At 43.1% G+C, this 20,631-nt stretch overlaps 1 protein-coding gene across 6 annotated transcripts in view; it reads right to left on the bottom strand.

The window, feature by feature from the left end:
* JADE1 (jade family PHD finger 1) overlaps nt 1-20,631 on the bottom strand; it is a 57,141-nt gene that overhangs the window by 33,984 nt on the left and 2,526 nt on the right. For all 6 annotated transcript variants that reach the window (XR_001919405.1, XM_018061527.1, XM_005691259.3 and 3 more), the window contains exon 2: nt 3,772-3,849. Coding sequence is in view for 5 of the 6 variants with exons in the window: in XM_018061526.1 (XP_017917015.1) it covers nt 3,772-3,849 (78 nt within the window). In the remaining variant the exon portion in view is untranslated. The remainder of the gene's footprint in view (nt 1-3,771; nt 3,850-20,631) is intronic.

Below are 20,631 nucleotides of genomic sequence, written 5' to 3'. Positions count from 1 at the left end.
CACACTAAGGGCAGGCTCAGCTCTGGGCACCTGAGAGCAGAGGCAGAAGGCACCCTGCTCACACCCACCATGTGCCTACATGAGAGGATGGTATCCAACGCACACAGGCAGGCTGGTGGCAGGGGCCCACACGGGACAGCAGCCGCCCTCAGAGAAGGTGGAAAGTGTGTTTATGGTGCAGATGTGTGCACGCATCTATATGACCCGGCATTCTAAAGGTTCTAAATGAGAGCTGTCTGCCACAACCATCACCCACCCTAACGACCAAATCAGCAGGCCGAGACAGGCTGCACAGCCACAAAGTACCACCACATTCCACTGGATCAACCATGATGAGGCCAGCCTGCCTCCCTTCTATCAGCAGCTATCGTCTTCACCCTCTACCACCACCACTCAGTTTCCATGTGGAGCCTAGGGCAGAAGAAAAACCAGCTTTGTGGTCTACCTACATTAGTCCTCCAGCACATTATACATATCTACCTTAGTCCTCCCTCCATCCTGCTTTCTTCAGGGAGACCAGCATAGACACAAACATATTAGCCGGAGGACAAAACCAGCCCATTACAAAGAAGGTGACTTGATGGATACACTTTTGGTGGGGGCTTTGGACACCTTTCTTCCTCCTAGAGCTCTGGGTGAAAAAACAGGTTTAGATGAAGCATCTGGTCTTCTACAGGCTGAACTATGTCCCCCGCAAACTTATGTTGAAACATAACCCCCCAGTACCTCAGAATGTGACTGCATTATATTATTTGGACATAAAGCCTTTAAAATGGTGATTAAAATGATGGGCCCCAATCCAATGTCACTGGATCACAAGAAGGCATTTAAACACAGAGAGATATCAAGAATGCACAGGCTCAGAGAAAAGACCTATGAAGACTCAGTAAGACGGTGGCAGTCGGTCTGCAAGCCAAGCAGAGAGCCCTCAGGAGAAAGCTAACCTGCCAACATCTTGACCTTGAACTTCCAGCCTCGAGAATCATGAGAAGTAAATGTCTGTTGTCTAAGCCACAAAGGCTGTGGGATTCGTTATGTCCACCGGCAATGATAAATGGAAGGGCCTCTGGACAGCTGACAGGCCCGGACTGGGCCAGGGTCCAGAACTACACTGTCCACTATGGTAATCACTAGCCATGTGGCTTTTTAAATTTTAATTAAGATTAAATAAAAATTTAAAACTCAGTTCCTTACTTATACTAGAACATCTCCCTTCTATTGGGCAGCTCTACTCCAGAAAGCAGAAGGGTCTAAGTCTGAGAGAACATCACAGGAGAACTTTTTGTGACTGAGCCCTCCCAAGTGGACAAGAGACCCAAGTCAGAGCAAGCACAGACCTACTCCTCAACCAAAAATGCAAGGGAAGAGGCCTCTCGGGGCCTTTCAGCAAGCACTGGAAGTAATTCATGAACCCTTCTTCTGATTAGTTCTGAACCTAAAAAGCAATGTTTCCTTTTTGCAATTGCTGCAGGGCAACACTGTGTATTCAGCAAGCAGCAAGCACTTACTGAGTGCATACAACTCCAGAGGACACTTTGACAGGCACCCGAGGTGCAGGAAAGGGATCCCTAAACTCATTTTTGCCTCAAGGAGTAAAAAGCCTAAGTAAATATTAAAGAAAACAAGTAGTGAGGGCCGTGAACCAACAAGTACCAAGAAGTTTAGAAGGCATTCCCAACGGCTCCCACGGCTGGGGGGGTGGGGGTGGGGTGCGGCCCCTCCACACAGTCCCCAGAAACAGAAGGCCAGCCCCTCGCCGGAGCACTCACTCCCGTGCCTCTGCTTTCCTCACCCAGTCCACGCCCGCCTCGTGCCAAAGGTCAGCTCCCACTGTCTGTCCGGGAGGGTCCCAGCCCTTCCCCATCTGGTCACAGCTTTCCCATCACCACCAATTCTCCTCCGAGCTGCTCCATGCCTGCACCCAAAGCTCCAATCAAACTTTGTTTGAGTTCTTCTGTTTCTAATAGCTCTGCTGGCTGTCAGTGTGCTGCCCACAGCAAAGCCTTGCTTCCTAATTTGCTGTTTTTAATTCTGCTGCTTTTAATCTGCAGGAAGTGAAGAAGAACTAAAGAGCCTCTTCATGAAAGACGAGAGTGAAAAAGTTGGCTTAAAGCTCAACATTCAGAAAACTAAGATCATGGCATCCAGTCCCATCACTTCATGGCAAATAGATGGGTAAACAGTGGCAGACTTTATTTTTCTGGGCTCCAAAATCACTGCAGATGGTGACTGCAGCCATGAAATTAAAAGACACTTACTCCTTGGAAGGAAAGTTATGACCAACCTAGACAGCATATTAAAAAGCAGAGACATTACTTTGCCAACAAAGGCCCGTCTAGTCAAGGCTATAGTTTTTCCAGTAGTCACGTATGGATGTGAGAGTTGGACCATAAAGAAAGCTGAGTGCCGAAGAATTGATACTTTTGAACTGTGGTGTTGGAGAAGACTCCTAAGAGTCCCTTGCACAGCAAGGAGATCCAACCAGTCCATCCTAAAGGAAATCAGTCCTGAATATTCATTGGAAGGACTGATGCTGAAGCTGAAACTCCAATACTTTGGCCACATGATGCGAAGTACTGACTCACTGGAAAAGACCCTGATGCTGGGAAAGATTGAGGGCAGGAAGAAAAGGAGACGACAAAGGATGAGATGGTTGGATGGCATCACCGACTCGATGGACATGAGTTTGGATAAACTCCGGGAGTTGGCGACGGACAGGGAGGCCCAACGTGCTACAGTCCATGGGGTCACAAAGTCAGACACGACTGAGTGACTGAACTGAACTTAACTGAACCTGCCAAAACTTGGAGCACAGAAAAACAACAGTTTGCATAAAACAATTTCATCCCTCAGGACTCCTCAATTTCTGTCTCCTCTAGAGGTTTCCCTGGCCCCTCCCTCCTCTGAATGTGTGTCTACATATATTCATTTCCACAGTACATAGAAAGGCATCTCCAACTGTGTTGATGAGATCCAGCTCTGATGGAGAGTCATGTGTCAAAGACAGTTCCTTGTAAACAGGCCTAATACCTTTCCCATCACTCAGCAGAGTAAGCAATCTTTCAAGGTTTCCCAAATCTGATCTGTAATACAAAACGTAAGATAATGGGCCAGAGCTCAGGCACGCTGCTAGGTTCAAAATTTCCTTGTTATCTGAAAGACACTCTTCCCTGGGTCGTCTGTGAGCTTCCCAATACACAGACGCTGTGTGACATTTATTTTGACTGCCTGGAAGCCAACTAACTTCTGGTTCTCAGCTGCACTGTGAAAATATGAGGATGCCAGAGAGCTGAGTCGCAGACAGTAGTATTATTAAATACAGTCATGTTCAAATCCACTGAAGAGCGCTGACTCGTGACCTACTAAAAACCTGTGCTTGATATTTTCACATCACACCAGGCAGCCCATCTCCCTTTGTATCAGGCTGGACTAGTTAATAATTAACTGGCTTCGATTAAGTTCCCTTTTCATAAAGAGCAACTGTGAAGTGCTGTAAATGATGTTTAGGAAAAACAGACACACCAGTGACTCTGGAAACTGGATTATTCACCTTTGGACAACAAACAGGAAGCCTGAGGAATGCCACCTGCCTCACCCAGCAAGATCAAGACCGGCAGCATCCCACTCAGATGTGATACTCAGGCCTTGGCTCTTTTCTGACCTCCCTGATACATGAAGCGCCTCAGCTCTTTAAAGCATTACATTAAAAAATCCTGTTTTTACATGGACCCAAACCCTGGTAGGCTCCAAGAACAACAAAGCAGGACTTACTGCCATTGTCGTCAGAATCCTCACTGCTGCTGGGAAGGCGACCTCGTTTCATGATCTCCCCGGGAAACAGCAGGCAGCCTGCAAAGCAATGAGACAGCACTTAACCCAAGATGATAATACACAACCATCAAGTTGTGCTTCAGATGGCAGCCCAGGATTTACAGCACACAAAAAGGAAACAATCGGCTTTAAGTAGCATTTGAATTATAAACAGTAAAAAGACCAAAGAGACATAATTAGGTGCAATTATTAACAGAACAGGTTCAAAAAGAAGGGGGAGAGGTGGAGAAATTGCACATCAGCAGGTCTCCCAAAGGTGCCAGGCTTCTCTCTCACTCCTGTGACATTATCACTACAACTACTCCGGGAGTCTCTTTAGCTGACTGGCAGCAAGCTCTGCAGAGAAAACCCCATGGCAATGAGCACAGTGCTTCCTCACTATATACAGACTCATATTTTACAGGTGTGTTGGGAAGGGTGGTTAGGGACGGGGCTATGCCGGGATGTGTGAATATCTACACTGCACTGGGCAGCATTGCTCCTCCAGCAAATACTACTGAAAGAACCCTAAAAACGGAATACCTAGAATTCTAGGGACAGAACAAATGGGACACTGGGAATGCAAACACCTATCCTAGTCATCTCCAGCACCCCAGCAATTCATTCTTATCTAGACTCCTCCCCTTTACTCAGGAGGAAAACTCAAGTCTAAAAGGTTTAAGCGGCGACCTGCCCAAGGTCACATTGTGAGCAGGCAAAATCCAAGTTCACTACCTTTTCCCCAGCTCCTTACAGGCCTTGTCCAACCCAACTCAACCAAATGAAGAAAGCAGTCTGAGCACTCAGCCTACCCAGCCAGCTCCTGCCAGGCAGCTGGTGGTAACAGGCCTCCAGCACCACAGAACAGAGAAAGAGGGCGGTGGACTGGGACTGACGGCCACCACCCAACTCCACAGATGACCGTGAGATTACATTCAGACAGGGCAGCTTTCTAAACACAACCAAACACCTTTTCCAAACTGAAAATTACTCATCACCTTGACATCTTTAGGGCCCAAATACTACTGCCAGATCAGTAATTCCCAAAGAGAGAGGAGGGCTTTCCAAGTCAAAGTATGGTTGGTGAGCCATCCCCTCCCCGCTCAGCCTCTCGGAAAAGTATATCCCAAACTCTCCCTCCCTGGGAATCCCACCATCACAATGTGATGAGTTTCTAAGACTGGGGCACACAGGAACCCTGTGGAGAAAGAATGTGGAGCATCACTACGCTAGAACAGAACAAGACAGAAACTGCTCTACGAGTCAGAAATAAAAACCCAAAGGTCTGCTCCAAGTGGAACTAGAAAACTTAAGTCAAGAAAAGCTGAAAGCATGCCATATAATGCATCTGCTCCCACCTTCAAAACAGACCTATATGGTTCTTTCAAACATTCTATACTAAAATCTATACTATACTGAAATCTATACTGAAAATTTCCTTTCTGAGACACTCACCAGTTAAAGTTTGTATGTTTTTACCAAATGATTCTTCAAAAGATGATTAAAAGAATTTCCAAGAGGAAGCCAGGACATGAGTCCTGATCTGGGTCACAGGTAGCATCAACAGTCATAAAATCTACAGCCCCACCCGCGGCCCTGGCTTTTCTGCAGAGCCCTCTTCACCCGTAACTCTAACCCCCAGCAACCTAGGGCAGGCCCACCCCAGAGAAAGTTCCTCAGTCGGCAAACTCCTGTGGCCCACTGCCCACGTGATTATCCTCCCTGCCCTGTCACCCTCTGCCAAAACGCCAGGTGCTGACAGCTGAGCTGTCCTCTCACTTTCTAGAAGGCACCCCTGCCCCCGCACCAAACCATCAGGAGGCACCAGGCAAAAACAGAAAGGCAAAGACCCACTCGTTCCCAGTAACAGCTTCAGCTCCTAAATCCTGCACTGCAAGAGAGCTTGAGAACAAGAAAAAGAGAAAAAGAAAGTGTTTCCTAAAGAGGAATTCCTTAAGAGTCACAGTGTGAAGCATCAGGGCAAGAAAAATACAGTCCCCCCATCATGAGCAGGTGTTAAGAACGGTTAGGAGGAGAAAGAGGCTGAGAAAGCCCATAAGCTCTCCCCGGCTAGAAATGAGGCAACAGATGTTGGCTGCATCTTCACTGATTCAGACAACTAGCTTTACCTAAACAGAAGAGTTTGGAAAACTCAGAATCTTTTTACACCAAAATGCTCTCCTCCTAGTGTTCACACACAGCTCTCAGAGAAAGCACATGCTTTCAACAGCCACTATATGCAAAATGCAAGCACTGGCCAAAACGGATGATGCTCCTAACATGCAAAAACACGCAAGTAAAAGGAAAGTAAGAATGGTATGTCCCTTCTAATGAACTCCATTCTCACCAGCCCTGGAAGAGCCTGAGTAAAGGAGGTGAAGTACGCTGTGCGTGCTGCACTTCTCCAGGGAACCTGCACCGTGACAGGGCACGGGCACGCCAGCATCGCCGCCTCTGTGGCTCTGAGGTACTTAAACCTTGACATCAGGCTGATTTACCTCACCTGGGGTTACTTACTCCATCAAGAAATCAAAGTATGCACATGTTACTGTCTTTAAGACACACAATACAGTGGTTGTAAGCTGCAAACATCTGTCCAATGAAAGCCAATAGAGCAAGTAGAAGGCCCTCAGCATCATTTAGGGCACTTGCTGATTATTATCTAGATGGCAGTAAGATAAGTAATAATCAATTAAAAGGGCTACTTGCAACGCTCCAGAGAAAGCAGCAAGAAAACCTAATAGCATATAATGCATCCCACAAACATCTGAATGTCTAATGTATGAGGAGGTGCTGGAGCACAATGACTGCGTCTGATCTCAGGGAGCTCCCGGTCTAGCTGAGTAGACAGACTGGTCAGCAGGAATTCAACACGGTGAGTGCTCAACAGTGGTCAACACAAGGCTAGAGAAACACATGCTGATGGCGTTGTTAAGATTCTGAGCTGAGTCCTGAAGAACAAAGAGGTAACAAAAAGCGGCAGCACATTTTGGGCAAAACACTGTATACTTATAAAACCTAGCATATTACTCTCTGCAGTGCCTTCATATTCAGAATCTTACTATTTGCTCACTTATTTACTAATATGTATCTCTTCTTGGGCTTCCCAGGTGGCTCAGCAGTGAAGAACACACCTGCCAAAGCATGAGGCGTGGGTTCGATCCCTGGGCCGGGAAGGTCCCCTGGAGAAGGGAATGGGAACCCACTCCAGTGTTCTGGCCTGGGAAATCCCATGGACAGAGGCGCGTGGTGGGCTAAAGCCCATGGGGTCACAAAGAATCATGATTCAGCGACTAAGCAACATCAGCAACAATCCTTTCTTACCTTTCTGTTCAATTGCAAAGGCTCATCATTCCATAATATGTGATCCCAAGTCCCCCTACTGCCCCGCCAGGTCTTCAGCCACCTACACCTAGACTGCTTTAGGCACTAGCCTTCCTTTCTCCATGCCCACGGTTTTCTTTGTTGTTCTGTCACTAAGTTGAGTCCAACTCTTTGCAACCCCATAGACAAGAGCATGCCAGGCTTCCCTGTCCTTCACTATCTTCCAGAGTTTGCTCAAACTCATGTCCATTGAGCTGATAATACCATCCAACCATCTCATCCTGTCACCCTCTTCTCCTCCTAACCTCAATCTTTCCCAGCATCAGGGTCTTTTCCAATGAGTTGGCTCTTTGTATCAGGTTGCCAAAGTACTGGAGCTTCAGCATCAGTCCTTCCAATGAATATTTCTTTTAGGATTGACTAGTTTGACCTCCTTGCAGTCCAGGGAATTCTCAAGTCTTCATCAGCACCACAGTTCGAATTCTTCAATGCTCAGCCTTCTTTATGGAATTATTACAGCAAATTAATCCATCCTGTAAGGTGACCTCTCCAAGCCATTTCCTCTGCCAATCTCTCCGTTTCACACTGCAAATGGCTCCAGCTAGAAACCCAGGGTTTCCCACCATCTGGCCCCTCCCTGCTCTACCCAAACATCTCTCCTACCAAGACCCCCTAACCAGCTTGCCTGGCCTCTATCATAAAACACCTCTTCTTTCCAGCCTCAGCCTCTGCGCCCAGTGCTCCTTGGCCCTTTCCTCCTCACCCATCCATCCCAATCCCATCTCTTCTCAAAACCACCAAGTACCATCCACCACTCCAGTTAAAACCATTTACATTCAGTACCACTCATTTCACCTTTTTCATCTTTTAGAACTTTTTCACTCAGCCTTTTAATGTACTATTTTCTTTAACATGCAATCAACTCCTGCCTTGCATCATCACTCAAATATTTTATACAAGTGTGTCTCTAAAAGGTTATAGTTAAATTCTAGAGAACAGAGATTCTCTTGGATTAAATGTGAAATAAAGACTTCACAGAAATGGGTCTTAAGCAAAACTTCAAAAAAAAAAAAAAAAAGACTTCAAAGGGCAGCTACAACAGGCACCCCCGGAACTCTGGGTCCAGTCCTCAACAGGGCTCTTCTAACATCCTATCTGATTTCATCAAAACTGGCTTCAAAGTGATACAATTTACGGGAGCCTGGAGTGTCCATTTGCCATGAGAAGCATAACAGCTAAGTAGACAAAATACTAATTATTAGGCATTTGGGACTTTGCCCAAAAAGCAAAAAAACTACCTAGGAAACCTGATTATAATATGAACACTGCCTAGAAAGGCCAAGTAAGAGGAAGTCATTGGCCAAAGACCCTGGCTGGATCAGTCAAGTGACAGTCCTTTGGAAACGGGGAGGACGAGCCGAGACAACCAGGCGCGTGGTAGCTGCGCAGGGCGTCATCTCCTCAGGAGGCACAGGCGACACCCTGCATGCAGACCACTCTCCTTCAGCCTCTCCTGCCACACGTGTTAAAAAGCAGTGGATTAGTTAACATGTTCATTCAAGTAAAACTGCATCAAGTTAGATGCCAAAGATATGATGAACAAGGTAGGGAATGGCCCAAAGGGAGATACAGTAAGCAGATATCTAGATAACTAGCTGCAGTGTGGTAACTGTTATGAAGACCTGGGTTCAATCCCTGGGTCAGGAAGATTTCCCAGAGAAGGAAATGGCAACCAACGCTAGCATTCTTGCCTGGTATAGAGGACCCTGTTAGGCTACAGTCCACAGGGCTGCAAAGAGTCAGACATGATTGAGCAACTAACACTTTCATGGGATATGTACATGAGACAGCAAGCTGCCTCAAAACCTTCAAATTTATGTTTTCCTTGGACTGAAATTAGGGTGGAGAATCGGCAGGCACTAAGTTAAGAGCAGCCCTTAACTGAAGGAACCCATCCCCAAGTGGTTCAGGAATTTGCAAGGGAACAAATTTAGTGACCTGGGTGTGGTTCCAGGGAGGCATGACTGGTATGTGACTCTAGCCAAGAAAGAATGAGAAATGACCCTGGAGGACAGAAAGAAGAAATTTTACAAAAGAATAAGATGATTAACAATTTCAGAATGTTTATTCAGTGCTACACCTGGGAAAAAGACAGATTTGAGGAACTATCCCGTTATTAGAATTATTCTGTGGTGGAACAGGGACCATTTATCAGGCCATAAATCTACAGCTATATTAAGGATTGCACCCTAGTGATTTTCATTGCTTATGGTTTATATGCAGAAAGGCTATTTTTTTCAAAGTATCAATTTTGTCCAGTATGTTTTCATTCTTATTTCACTCTCAAGAAGTTCTAGAAAGTACTCAAAGACCTCTACATATTCCTTCTCTGTGTATCACTTAATACATAACTAATGCAGTGGATGAAGGGGGCTTCCCAGGTGGCGCTAGTGGTAAAGAATCCACCCGTCAATGCAGGAGTCAAGAGACTTGAGCTCAATCCCCGGGTCAGGAAGATCCCCTGGAGTAGGAAATGGTAACCCAACTCCAGTATTCGTGTGGGAAAATCCCACAGAGAACCCTGGTGGGCTATAGTCCATGGGGCCACGAAGAGTCGGACACGACTGAGTGACTGAACACACCCACACAATGTAGGATGAATGACTGAGTTCCTGAATGTAAACTCTATCCTATGTTCAACTCAGCTTTAGAGAATGTGAGACACTTCACTTTAATATCTACTTGACCTTTAGCTGGAGTAACTTCTATTTATTTTCAAATTTATAAGGTGTCCTTCCATTCTCTGTCAAAGTTAATAATCTAATATTTAAATGTACTATATTTTTAAATGTATTTAGCATATGTATAATATAAAAACTGTATATATACATATACTGTATATGTATAATATAAGAACTGACTTTCAGACACCAAGAAGTCTTACATAAAGACAAAAGATTTTGAAATGAGGTGGCTCTATTTGCTAAGTTCAGACATTCAAATATTATTTTTAAACACTATGCAACATGATTTGGTCCCTTAGTCACTGGTCATAGACTATTAATACTTCCCCCATAAAGAAAGACTCACATTTTCTTAATAGATGATCTTTCTTCTTATCTTCAATGAGTGTGAAAGTGAAAGTGAAAATGAAGTCGCTCGGCCGTGTCTGACTCTTTGCGATCCTGCGGACTGTAGCCCACCAGGCTCCTCCGTCCATGGGATTCTCCAGGCAAGAATACTGGAGTGGGTTGCCATTTCCTTCTCCATTCAAAGAGTATACATTACCCCAAATAAAATACCCAAATATAATAATGACCTATACTTCAAAGTAATCTCTTATCCATCCATAAATGAATGTGAACAAGATCAGCTGGTTTCTTATCTCAGTTTTTATAGCAAACATTAATCTCTTAGACATAAAGTTTTCAAATTAACAACACTATCTAAATTCAAATGCTCAGAGTTTAAAAATACTAGTGCGACTGTAACTCAAACCCAGATTTCTCACTTTAACCACAAATTATATCTGGTCAAAAAGACAGTCATAGATTTGATATAACTGACAAACTGCTTAGATCGTAAGTGTTAAAAGCTTTAATCTTGTCTAAATATTTCAACTCAGAAAAAAAGAACTTATAAAAATGTGTCTGTTATAATGTCATATATCAAAATTTATTTAAAGGACATGGTGCCCAAGCTTCTACAGTCTCTGCAGGGACATCCACTTGAAAATATTCAGCTGAAAAAGAGTTTATATTAGCAACAAATAACCTACCACCTCTCCCCAAGAAAAGATTTTAATAACTGCCCAGATAATCATAAATGCAATACTCATCCCTGTGAATGTTACTAATAAAATCCAAGTGCTGTAACACACTAGTTCACCATTAAGTTCTTTATAAATTATTTTTAAAACCGGACTTTAAAAGTAAATCAAAGTTTTTCAAGATTTTAAGAAATTTATAAATGTGAGTGGTTCTAAATGAATCACAGGCAGCTCCCATTTGCCTTTATAAGTAATCCAATCTCTGTTTATGAGCCCTAAAATAATCTATTAAATCCCTCCTAGGTCTCTGTAATTGATGACAATTAGAGTCAGCACCTGAAGAGCAGTTATGATAAAACATTCCAACCATCTGTATTTGGGATGTATTTTTGTTCTCTTTCCATGAATTCACCCCAAACAATATAAGGCAACCAGACATCATGGACTCCAACCCTGAGCTTCTACCAGTTTCCATCTACTCAGAATTCCTTTTTAGTAGATCTGTATGTTCAGATGTGGAAGTACCAAAACACATACCAAGAAAGAAACACCCACAAACTGCAGGGGGGAAAAATGGAATATCAGCCCATTTACATATAAAAGAGGGAAGATATATATATATACACAACTGCTTGCATATTCATGGAAAATTTCTGAAGTGACTGCAGAGTTCTAGACTGAATAGGTTGGGAAATTTTACTTCCATTTATGACCTTTTACAGCATATGACCTAGACAGCATATTAAAAAGCAGAGCCATTATTTTGCCAGCAAAGGTCCATCTAGTCAAAGCTATCGTTTTTTCCAGTAGTCATGTCTGGATGTGAGAGTTGGACTATAAAGAAAGCTGTGTGCTGAAGAATTAATGCTTTTGAACTGGACTGTGTTGGAGAAGACTCTTGAGAGTCCCATGGACTGCAAGGAGATCCAATCAGTCCATCCTAAAGGAGGAAATCAGTCCTAAATATTCATTGGAAGGACTGATGTTGAAGCTGAAACTCCAATACTTTGGCCAATTGATGTGAAAAACTGACTCACTGGGAAAGACCCTGATGATGGCAAAGATTGAAGCCAGGAGGAGAAGGGGGCGACAGAGGATGAGAAGGTTGGATGGCATCACCGACTCAATAGTCTGCGTAAACGCCAAGAGTTGGCGATGGACAGGGAGGCCTGACGTGCTGCAGTCCCTGAGGTCGCCAAGAGTCAGACACAACTGAATGACTGAACTGAACTGAATGACCTTTTAGATGATTTTAATTTTTTACCATGATCCTGCACTATGCTATTTGTTAATAGTAAAGATTTAAAATCCAGAACTGTTGTTTCTTGCTCCTCACATTATAGAAGACCCTGGGAGCACAGCCTCTTGGCCCCACACAGGCACCAGCCAATAAACTGCATATATTCAAAGTATATGGATATATATACGAACTACATATATTGAGCAGCTACCAATAAACTACATATATTCCACCTCCTTCCTTAGATGCAGTATCAAAGGCTCATCTTGTTTTAAAATACCTGATGAAATAGCATAGGAGGAAAAAAAACAGAAAAGGTAACAGGATAACGCCGTAAAATGCTACTAACACTCATTCACTATTTCATTCAAAAGTGCGAGTTTTCAAAACATAAGAATAGCCATTGTACCAGCAGCAGGTCACTAAAAATATATGTGGCAAGAATACAGAAGCTAACTCGGACAAGAAAACTAGGGTTTAAACTACCTTTAAAGAATTCAAAGTCAAATACTCAACCTCTTATCCATTTCAAGAGCAGTACTATTTTGGGGGAAAGAAAAAAAAAAAAAGCTACATTCCAGAGATGGTTACCAAACACACCATTTCCTCTACCCATGGCAGGCATGGTTAATAAATTAGGTCATTCTTTTTTTCCCACAAGCCCAGGCGTGACCTCAGAATCCTCCTTAACACTTAACACAGTGCTATTGCTGTGTGTCAACATTCACATGAAAGACGCAGTCTATTTCGCCCTATAGGTCCTCTTTTCATACTTTTTTCTTTTCTTTTTTTAACAAATTACTGGAGAAAACAAACTTAAGACCAATCTCTTCAGAATATATGAAAAGAAAGTTTTTTATATAACACTTCACTGCAATGAGACGTTTGTGTTCCATTCAGCCTTGGGATCTTTAAACCAAATCCTAATTTTTAACACATACACACACACATTCTTCAGATCAAACTCTAGAACTTCACTGAAGAATAACACTTTAAAAAAAAACTGCTAGTTAGCAGGAGATAGTTCTGAATGAACCAATGTCAAAATAAGGATGGGAAAGGAGTCTACACTCCCTTATCTGACTCTTGGAAGAATAAGCCAATAAATGCAAAGTGACTACAGGGTAATTTTAAAAGATTTTTAAATGCTCAAACCAGATGTTCTTATACAGGATATACAAAGCAGCTTCTGCAGAAACCAGACTCAACCAGCTAATGACAATTACACTGTGCACAGGCTGAAATGTAGCTGTTTTGAGGAACTTTGTTCCCTGATTATAGCCGGTTGTCAGAAACTATCAGTTACCACTAACAATGTTAAGTCACCAAAAAATTTTAAAGTACAGTTTAAAAAAAAAAATGTATAGACTTCCAATGTTGTACACTAGAAGATCTAGATGACTCACTTAACAACACAAAACCTGCATTTACACATCATCTGAATTATATATTAAAACAAACATTTCATCACAACTGTACAAGTCCTGTTACTACAGTCATAGAAACAAGACAGTCTCAAAACCTAGCAGCAAGGTCTGCAAAGTAGTCTCTGAGGCTAAAGCTGAAAACAGTCTCAGCCATGGATTGTGTCTACAGGACATCTTCCCCAAAGAAACACATAAAATCCTAACTTAATCTCCAGAAAGTGTTTTGGAGGTAATTTACCTTTCCTAATTTTAAAAGGAAGTACGTACAGTAGGTTCTGGAGAGGTTAAGCAGCAAGGGCAAAGACACACAGATGGGTCTAGGGCAAAGCCAGAGGCTGAATCAAAGACCTGTGCCATCCATCCTCCTCCCAGGTGATGGCACCACGGACTTCCTGCTGCTGGACACCTCCTGAGATTTAGAAAGAGGTTATCGAGAAGATTAAGGCCATGGACTACAGGTTATCAGGGGTCAGACAACTAAAATGTACTCAACAAACAACAGTCTGTTAACTTAGAACTTGAAATATTTCCTGGCAAGCTGATGTGAAGATGGCTGCAAATGCCACTTTGCCTGCTGGAGAGCTGGACAAAGTGCGCACGAGTGGTTCCCTGAACACTATCACAGGGCTTTGTGTCCTCTGAGCAGCAGGTATTCACTTCCAACTGGTGTGACACACACCCTACGTCGAGAGACATCACACTCCTCTGGATGCAGTCCCAGGTCATAATGTATATTCCCTCACGCAGGGCTTCTTGGCCTGGCCTCCTGGGAGGGTGTGACTACCTAGCTGTGTTTTGCAAGGTGCATGGGGTCCTGTATTACACATCCTACCCTCAAAGGCTATCTAGGAACCAAGGAGTCAGGAGCCACAGCCCTGAGATGAGTCAACTGCCTGCATATTTATCAAACAAACTTCTGATTTCAACTTGTTGTTTCAGGTTCCTATCAGAAACGGAATTCAGTCCCAGCAGAAACAATCTGGTGACCAGCTAAAACTGTATCACTATAGTATACTACAGGCTTCCCAGGCGGCACTACTGGCAAAGACCCCGCCTGCCAATGCAGGCGCCGTAAGATACGCTGGTTCGGTCCCTGGGTCAGAAAACTCCCCTGCAGGAGGGCCCAGCAACCCAATCTAGTATTCTTGCTTGGAGAATCCCATGGAGAGGAGCCAGGCGGGCAAAGGTCCATAGGGTCACAAATGTCAGAAATGACTGAAGAGACTCAGCACGCATGCATGCACATCCTACACTACAGGTATATACTGTTCTACAGGTATATATACTATAGTACAGGTTTTCCATATATATATATATAGGTATGGCTGTGTCATTATAAATCAGGGGTCTACAACCTGCTGGTGTTCAATACTTAAGAATGGTTTTTATGTATTTAAATGGTTTGGAAAAGGGAATCAAAAGAACATTTCAGAACACCTGAAAATTATTCCAAATTCAAATTTCACTATCTGTAAATAAAGTTTTATTGGGACACAGTCACATTCATTCATTCACTTTTGGTCCACTGATTGCTTTCACACTTAGGATGGCAGAGTTAACAGCTATAATAGGGACTATCAGGCCCACAAAGCCTAAAATATTTGCTATCTGGCCCCTTTACTAAAATAGTTTACTGATCTCTGCTTTAAATCAACAGACTAGCAGTAAGGGGGTAAGAGGGCAGGGTAGGAGGGTAGTGTTCTAAGCAACTTAAATTAAAGCCATGTCTAGAAACTTGTGAATTTTTCTCAAAGGAAAACCCCTGAGGCTCCTTCTTAGGGCCAGTGTACACTACGTTATAAAAACTAATAAACTTATCTGACTTTCAAGCCAGTAACCAATATACAGAAAAATGACTATTCTAGACAGGCATTTTAACTATAATGTGTGGTTTAACAGTGATGTAAAAGGATCAGAGAGAAATCATACAAAGAAGTCACCAGAATTTAAATGCCAAATTGAAATCCAAGGATGCACTTAAAAGTATTCATCTAGACCCTGAAATGACATGCAAATTCTTGAGTAACTCACTTTTTCTGCTAGAGAGGTTCCCACAGGTTTTGGATCTCAAGTGTCCTTGACCTCAAAAAAGTTACAAGTCACAAGTACCCAGCCTACACATCTAAAGTGCATCTTTTTATTTCAACACTGAAATAACTGATGGTCATAAAAATGACCATGACTAATCAAGAAAAATCTTAAATCATGTTAAGTGTACTTTGTGCTAAACAAACACAAAACCAGGCAGCTCAAACTCCAGCAACTTGTTAACCTTGCCAATTCTTGCTGCTTACTCTGGAGAAAGGAGTAAAAGAAAAAGATGTTCATTTTATCTTCAGTTTGGACTCTCACCAGTGAAACCTTCACTTAAAATAACTGCTTAGAAACTGTCTTAGAAGCTGTCATAAATTTTCAAATTAATAAAATCTCATGTGCAGACATTATTAAATGTCTGATCCTGTGCAGATCAGTATTAAAAACTATATATTATTGCCAGTTGGAAGTGCTTTCAAAACAAGAGAAAACTGTGATTTAATTCCTTCAACAAATCAGTCCAAAAGAACCTAAAGTTTAAAAAAATGAACTTACTTCAACTGCCCTCAATCACCTTAACAGTCTTTAACTCTACCTGAAGAACCAAAAGCAAAAAAAGGTAAATATGTAACTTGTTTTAGAGTATTCATTAAAACCTTGGTCCTTGAATATCTGTTAAGTGCACATAATATACCACTAGTCTAGAGTTAACAAAGAACTCAAAAATGTAAATACCCAGACTCTTCCTATTTTTGTTGCTTTCAGGTTAAGGAAGACTCTTCCTATTTTTGTTGCTTTCAGGTAAGGAAGACATCTAGGCTAGATAAGGCCAAGCCACAATAACATGACCAGAGCCACAGTCAACGTTCTCTTAGACTAAATTTTCTCTCTGTTCCACAACACTCAACCCTGCCTAATCTTAACAAGATGCCACTTCAACTGAAAGGTAAAAAGGGGCTCCAGGACCACTCTTTCATTTATTAGGAGTGCAGAGTTTACTTATTCCATCAGAGCCAACCATCTGTGAAAATACCAAAATATAAATCCCTCACAATCACATATCAATATTCTTTGTATAAACACACCAAGCAAATAGGCTTCCCAAATGGGCAGCTGGTAAAGAATCCATCTGCAATGCAGGAGACCTGGGTTCAATTCCTGGGTCAGAAGACCCGCTGGAAAAGGCATAGGCTACCCACTCCAGTATTCCTGGGCTTCCCTGGTGGCTCAGCTGGTAAGAATCTGCTTGCAATGCAGGAGACCTGGGTTTGATCCCAGGGTTAGGAAGATCCCCTGGAGAAGGGAAAGGCTACCCACTCCAGTACTCCGGCCTGGAGAATTCCATGGACTGTATATAGCATATAGGGTCACAGAGTCAGAAATGACTGAGCGACTTTCCCATTCACTTTCACCAAGCAAATAGCAAGACTCTCAATTGTCTCAACTTTTTGAAATTTTATATACTATATATAATAAAAATATCAACTGTCCAAATTTTAAATACATTACCAAATAAAGTGCTGCCAGGTCTTCATATGGGCTTCCCTGGTGGCTCAAACAGTAAAGAATCTGCCTGAAATGCAGGAGACCTGGGTTCAATCTCTGGGGCAGGCAGATCCCCTGGAGAAGAGAATGGCTAACCACTCCAGTATTCTTGCCTGGAGAATTCCACGGAGAAAGAAGCCTGGCAGGCTATAGTCCACGGGGTTGCAAAGAGTCAGATACAATGCTCTTACAATAGTTTTGAATTGTGATGCTGAGGGAGACATCTGATGGTCCCTTGGACAGCAAGATGATCAGTCAACCCTGAATATTTCCTGGAAGGACTGACGCTGAAGCTCCAATACTTTGGCCACCTGATGAGAAGAGCCGACTCACTTGGAAAAGACATTTACGCTGGGAAAGATTGAAGGCAGGAAGAGAAGGGGGTGACAGAGGATGAGATGGCTGGATGGCAACACTGACTCAATGGACATGAGTTTCAGCAAACTCTGGGAGACAGTGAAGGACAGGGAAGCCAGGCATGCTGCTGGTCGCAAAGAGCAGGACACAGCTTAATGACTGAACAAGGTCTTAATATAGAGAAAACCAGCTGAACACTAAAACTTTAAAGGAAACAACTTACTGACTCAGGAACTAAAACTTTGCCAATTAAGGCTCCTATCAGGCTTCTGATACAATCTAAGAAACTAACAACTCCAAGCAAAGTCAGCCTCTATTTGAAATTTTTCTTTTAATTTACTGTTAAACAAGGCAACAGTGTTCTACAACAGGCTTGAACATAGAGGAAAGAAGTTTAACATTGGTATAACTCCCACTGTTTGACCAATTAAGTCAAGCATTTCAATGCCAATCCAAATAAGCAGCAAGATATTGACAAAAGTGTTTTATTTTCCTCTAGAGAATGTCTTATTTTATTAAGCATGTAGGAAAACTGGGCATACAGTGCAAATTCTGACAGACCATGAACTGTAACAGCGTAACAGGTGCCCCATATTACTAACTGAGGAAAGAGCTTCACCAACAGAAAGGAAGCAGGCAAGCAGAACTGTGCGAGTCATCTGTCTCCTCCTCACTCCTGACAATGCCTAAAAATACAAGACTTGGTCAGTGTTTGATGTCTAGATGTTTGCTGTTCTAACCACCTCAGTACTGAAACACACACAGTTGATTTTTTTTCTCAGCGAGTGTGCAGATTAATACATCAGGCAAATTTTTTTAAAACAGTTTTCAAACAAATAATCTTCAAACTGAAGACTCTCAAATTACACACAAAAAAATTGCTACTTTAATTCTAACTTTTTCAAATCCAGTCATGATTAACTCCTAAGACATGCCTCCTCAATGTCAGAGGTTCTGTCAAAAAGTTACTACAGATTAGTGTCTACTTACAGGAAGTAACAAGATGCAATGATCTCTGAATGGACAGTGTTTTAGACAAAGCTGCTGTTGTATCTGGAGGCCAAGGAAGAAAATCTGAATGTATCCCAAATAGACAAACTAGCTAACAGGAGAAAAAAACACACTGCTTACACAACTGTACAGACAGTATGATTCATTATACATATTTATACACAATTACCTGGAAAATGATAAAATGATGATTTCTAGGTGATAGGAATCTGTTTTTATATTTGCTTCTCTAGTTGAAAACGTGTACATGTAAAATAACACCATTTCTGTAATAATACTTTAAGCCACTAAGGGCTCTTTGAAGTAAAAAATCAATTATTTATGAAGGTGAAACACATGGAGATGTGTTTGTATTCTCACCAAGTCCTCCAAGTTTTGTTTGCTTTTTTAGTTAATCCTTCTACCCAGTCTCTGGGCCAAGCAACTGTTCATTCTAAAATACAACATGTTCTTAAAGTCCAAAAAGTTTTTTCTCCTGTTCCCACTTTTCACACACTCATCATTTTTCACTATTTTCCCTTTATAGCTACTCTTTCAACCTCTGCAATAGGAAACGAAAGTATTCACTAATAGGCTGAAAACCTGTCTGGTGATGGAGGAGGAACTTGGGTGGGGGGGGGGAATCTTGTTCTTTCTAAATGAACATACATCCACCTTTGTCAAAGTTAAAAATCTCTGTTACAACCCACTCAAATTTTCTTCTTAGAAAGCAGCCTATGACCTTAAGATGGAATCAAGTTCAAATTCTACTGCAAGTTCAGGCAACTCCTTTTATCTCTGGCTGCTGCAAGGAGGAGGTATGTATGCCAGCTCATCAAATAACATATAAAAACACATAAATTTCAGGGAGCAAACAAAATAGCCAAAGTCAATCTGATTTAAAAGTGGCATCAGATGAGACTAAAATCGTTGGGACAAAAGGGCACCAAGAATTCTCGGGTGAAGGCATTTGCTAGCAAGTGTCACACACAGAACACGCACTTTATCTGTCCAGTATGTGTTGCTCACTCTACTACAATAAATTATTTTATCAAAAGTGTTGTCAGTGTTAAGTATAGTTACACTGAACGCTCCCTTTCTCCAGCTAAAAGTGATTAAATCTTGATTAGCGGCGATCTGGTCAAACACAACTTCCTAATCTATAACCACTGGTGGATCACTACCTAAACCAGCTTCCAGGGAAGTAATTTCTCTGTATCTCAAAACTAGTTCATTAACTTTGAAAGGTATTAGCCTTGAGGTACAAGTAACTAGAGAGCTAGCCGTTCACAGCGGGTTTTCTAAAAAGAAAAAATAGTTCACCTAATAAAAACCTTTGGGAAAGGAGCCCCTAAGCATTCCCATTAATGGAAACTTCAGATTCTCTCTCAATTTCCTAAAAATGTAGCCGTCTTAAGTCATTCAACTGCAGCTATCACTTTACAAAGAGAAAAATTTAAATTTCCCCTCGGCTGTGGTAAATAGAAGGCGACAGACCCTCACCCCCGCCGAAGCGAGGTGGGGCGCCTGCCTCCTAGTTACTAGAAAACCAGCCAAAGCTGCTTTTAAACGGTCTCGTGGTGACGATGCATTCCTAACGGGTTTCGAAGGCACGTTTAAATCGCCCGCTTTTTTGTTTGCTCGCTGCATTCACCGGGCGCCGGGACTACGGCCGCCCCCGCGCGCCGGGGAGGGAAGCCCAGGGTGGAAAAGCCGGGGCGGGGAGAGGGGGGTACGCCCGGGAAGGGGGGCCCGGGGCGAGGAGAGCCGGGGGCGGCGGACTCTGGGATGCAGAGCCCGTGCGGGGGGAAGGGGGGGCAGGACAGAGAAAGCTGAGGACCCCAGGAAGGCGGGGATCCCGGGGCGGGGAGAACTGGGCCGCCGCCCCGCACCGGAGAAAGCACCGTACGGCGCCCGCCGGGCTGTGCGCAGAGCCGCGGCTTCGCGCAGCGACGCCGCCACCCACCCCCCCTCTCGTCGCCGCCTCCTCCTCCTCCTCCTCCCAAGGCGACAGAAACAACAGCGAGGGAGGAGGGGAAAGTAACTCCCGGCACCTCCGCCGGAATTAGCCCCGGTGCAGTGATGACACCTTCTCGTGGCGCAATCAAGCCCCGCTCCCTCCGCAGCGAGTCCCC

Source organism: Capra hircus, chromosome 17 (assembly GCF_001704415.2).
Source record: "Capra hircus breed San Clemente chromosome 17, ASM170441v1, whole genome shotgun sequence".
Lineage (NCBI taxonomy): Eukaryota > Metazoa > Chordata > Mammalia > Artiodactyla > Bovidae > Capra > Capra hircus.
This window is presented reverse-complemented; position numbering and strand designations above follow the sequence as displayed.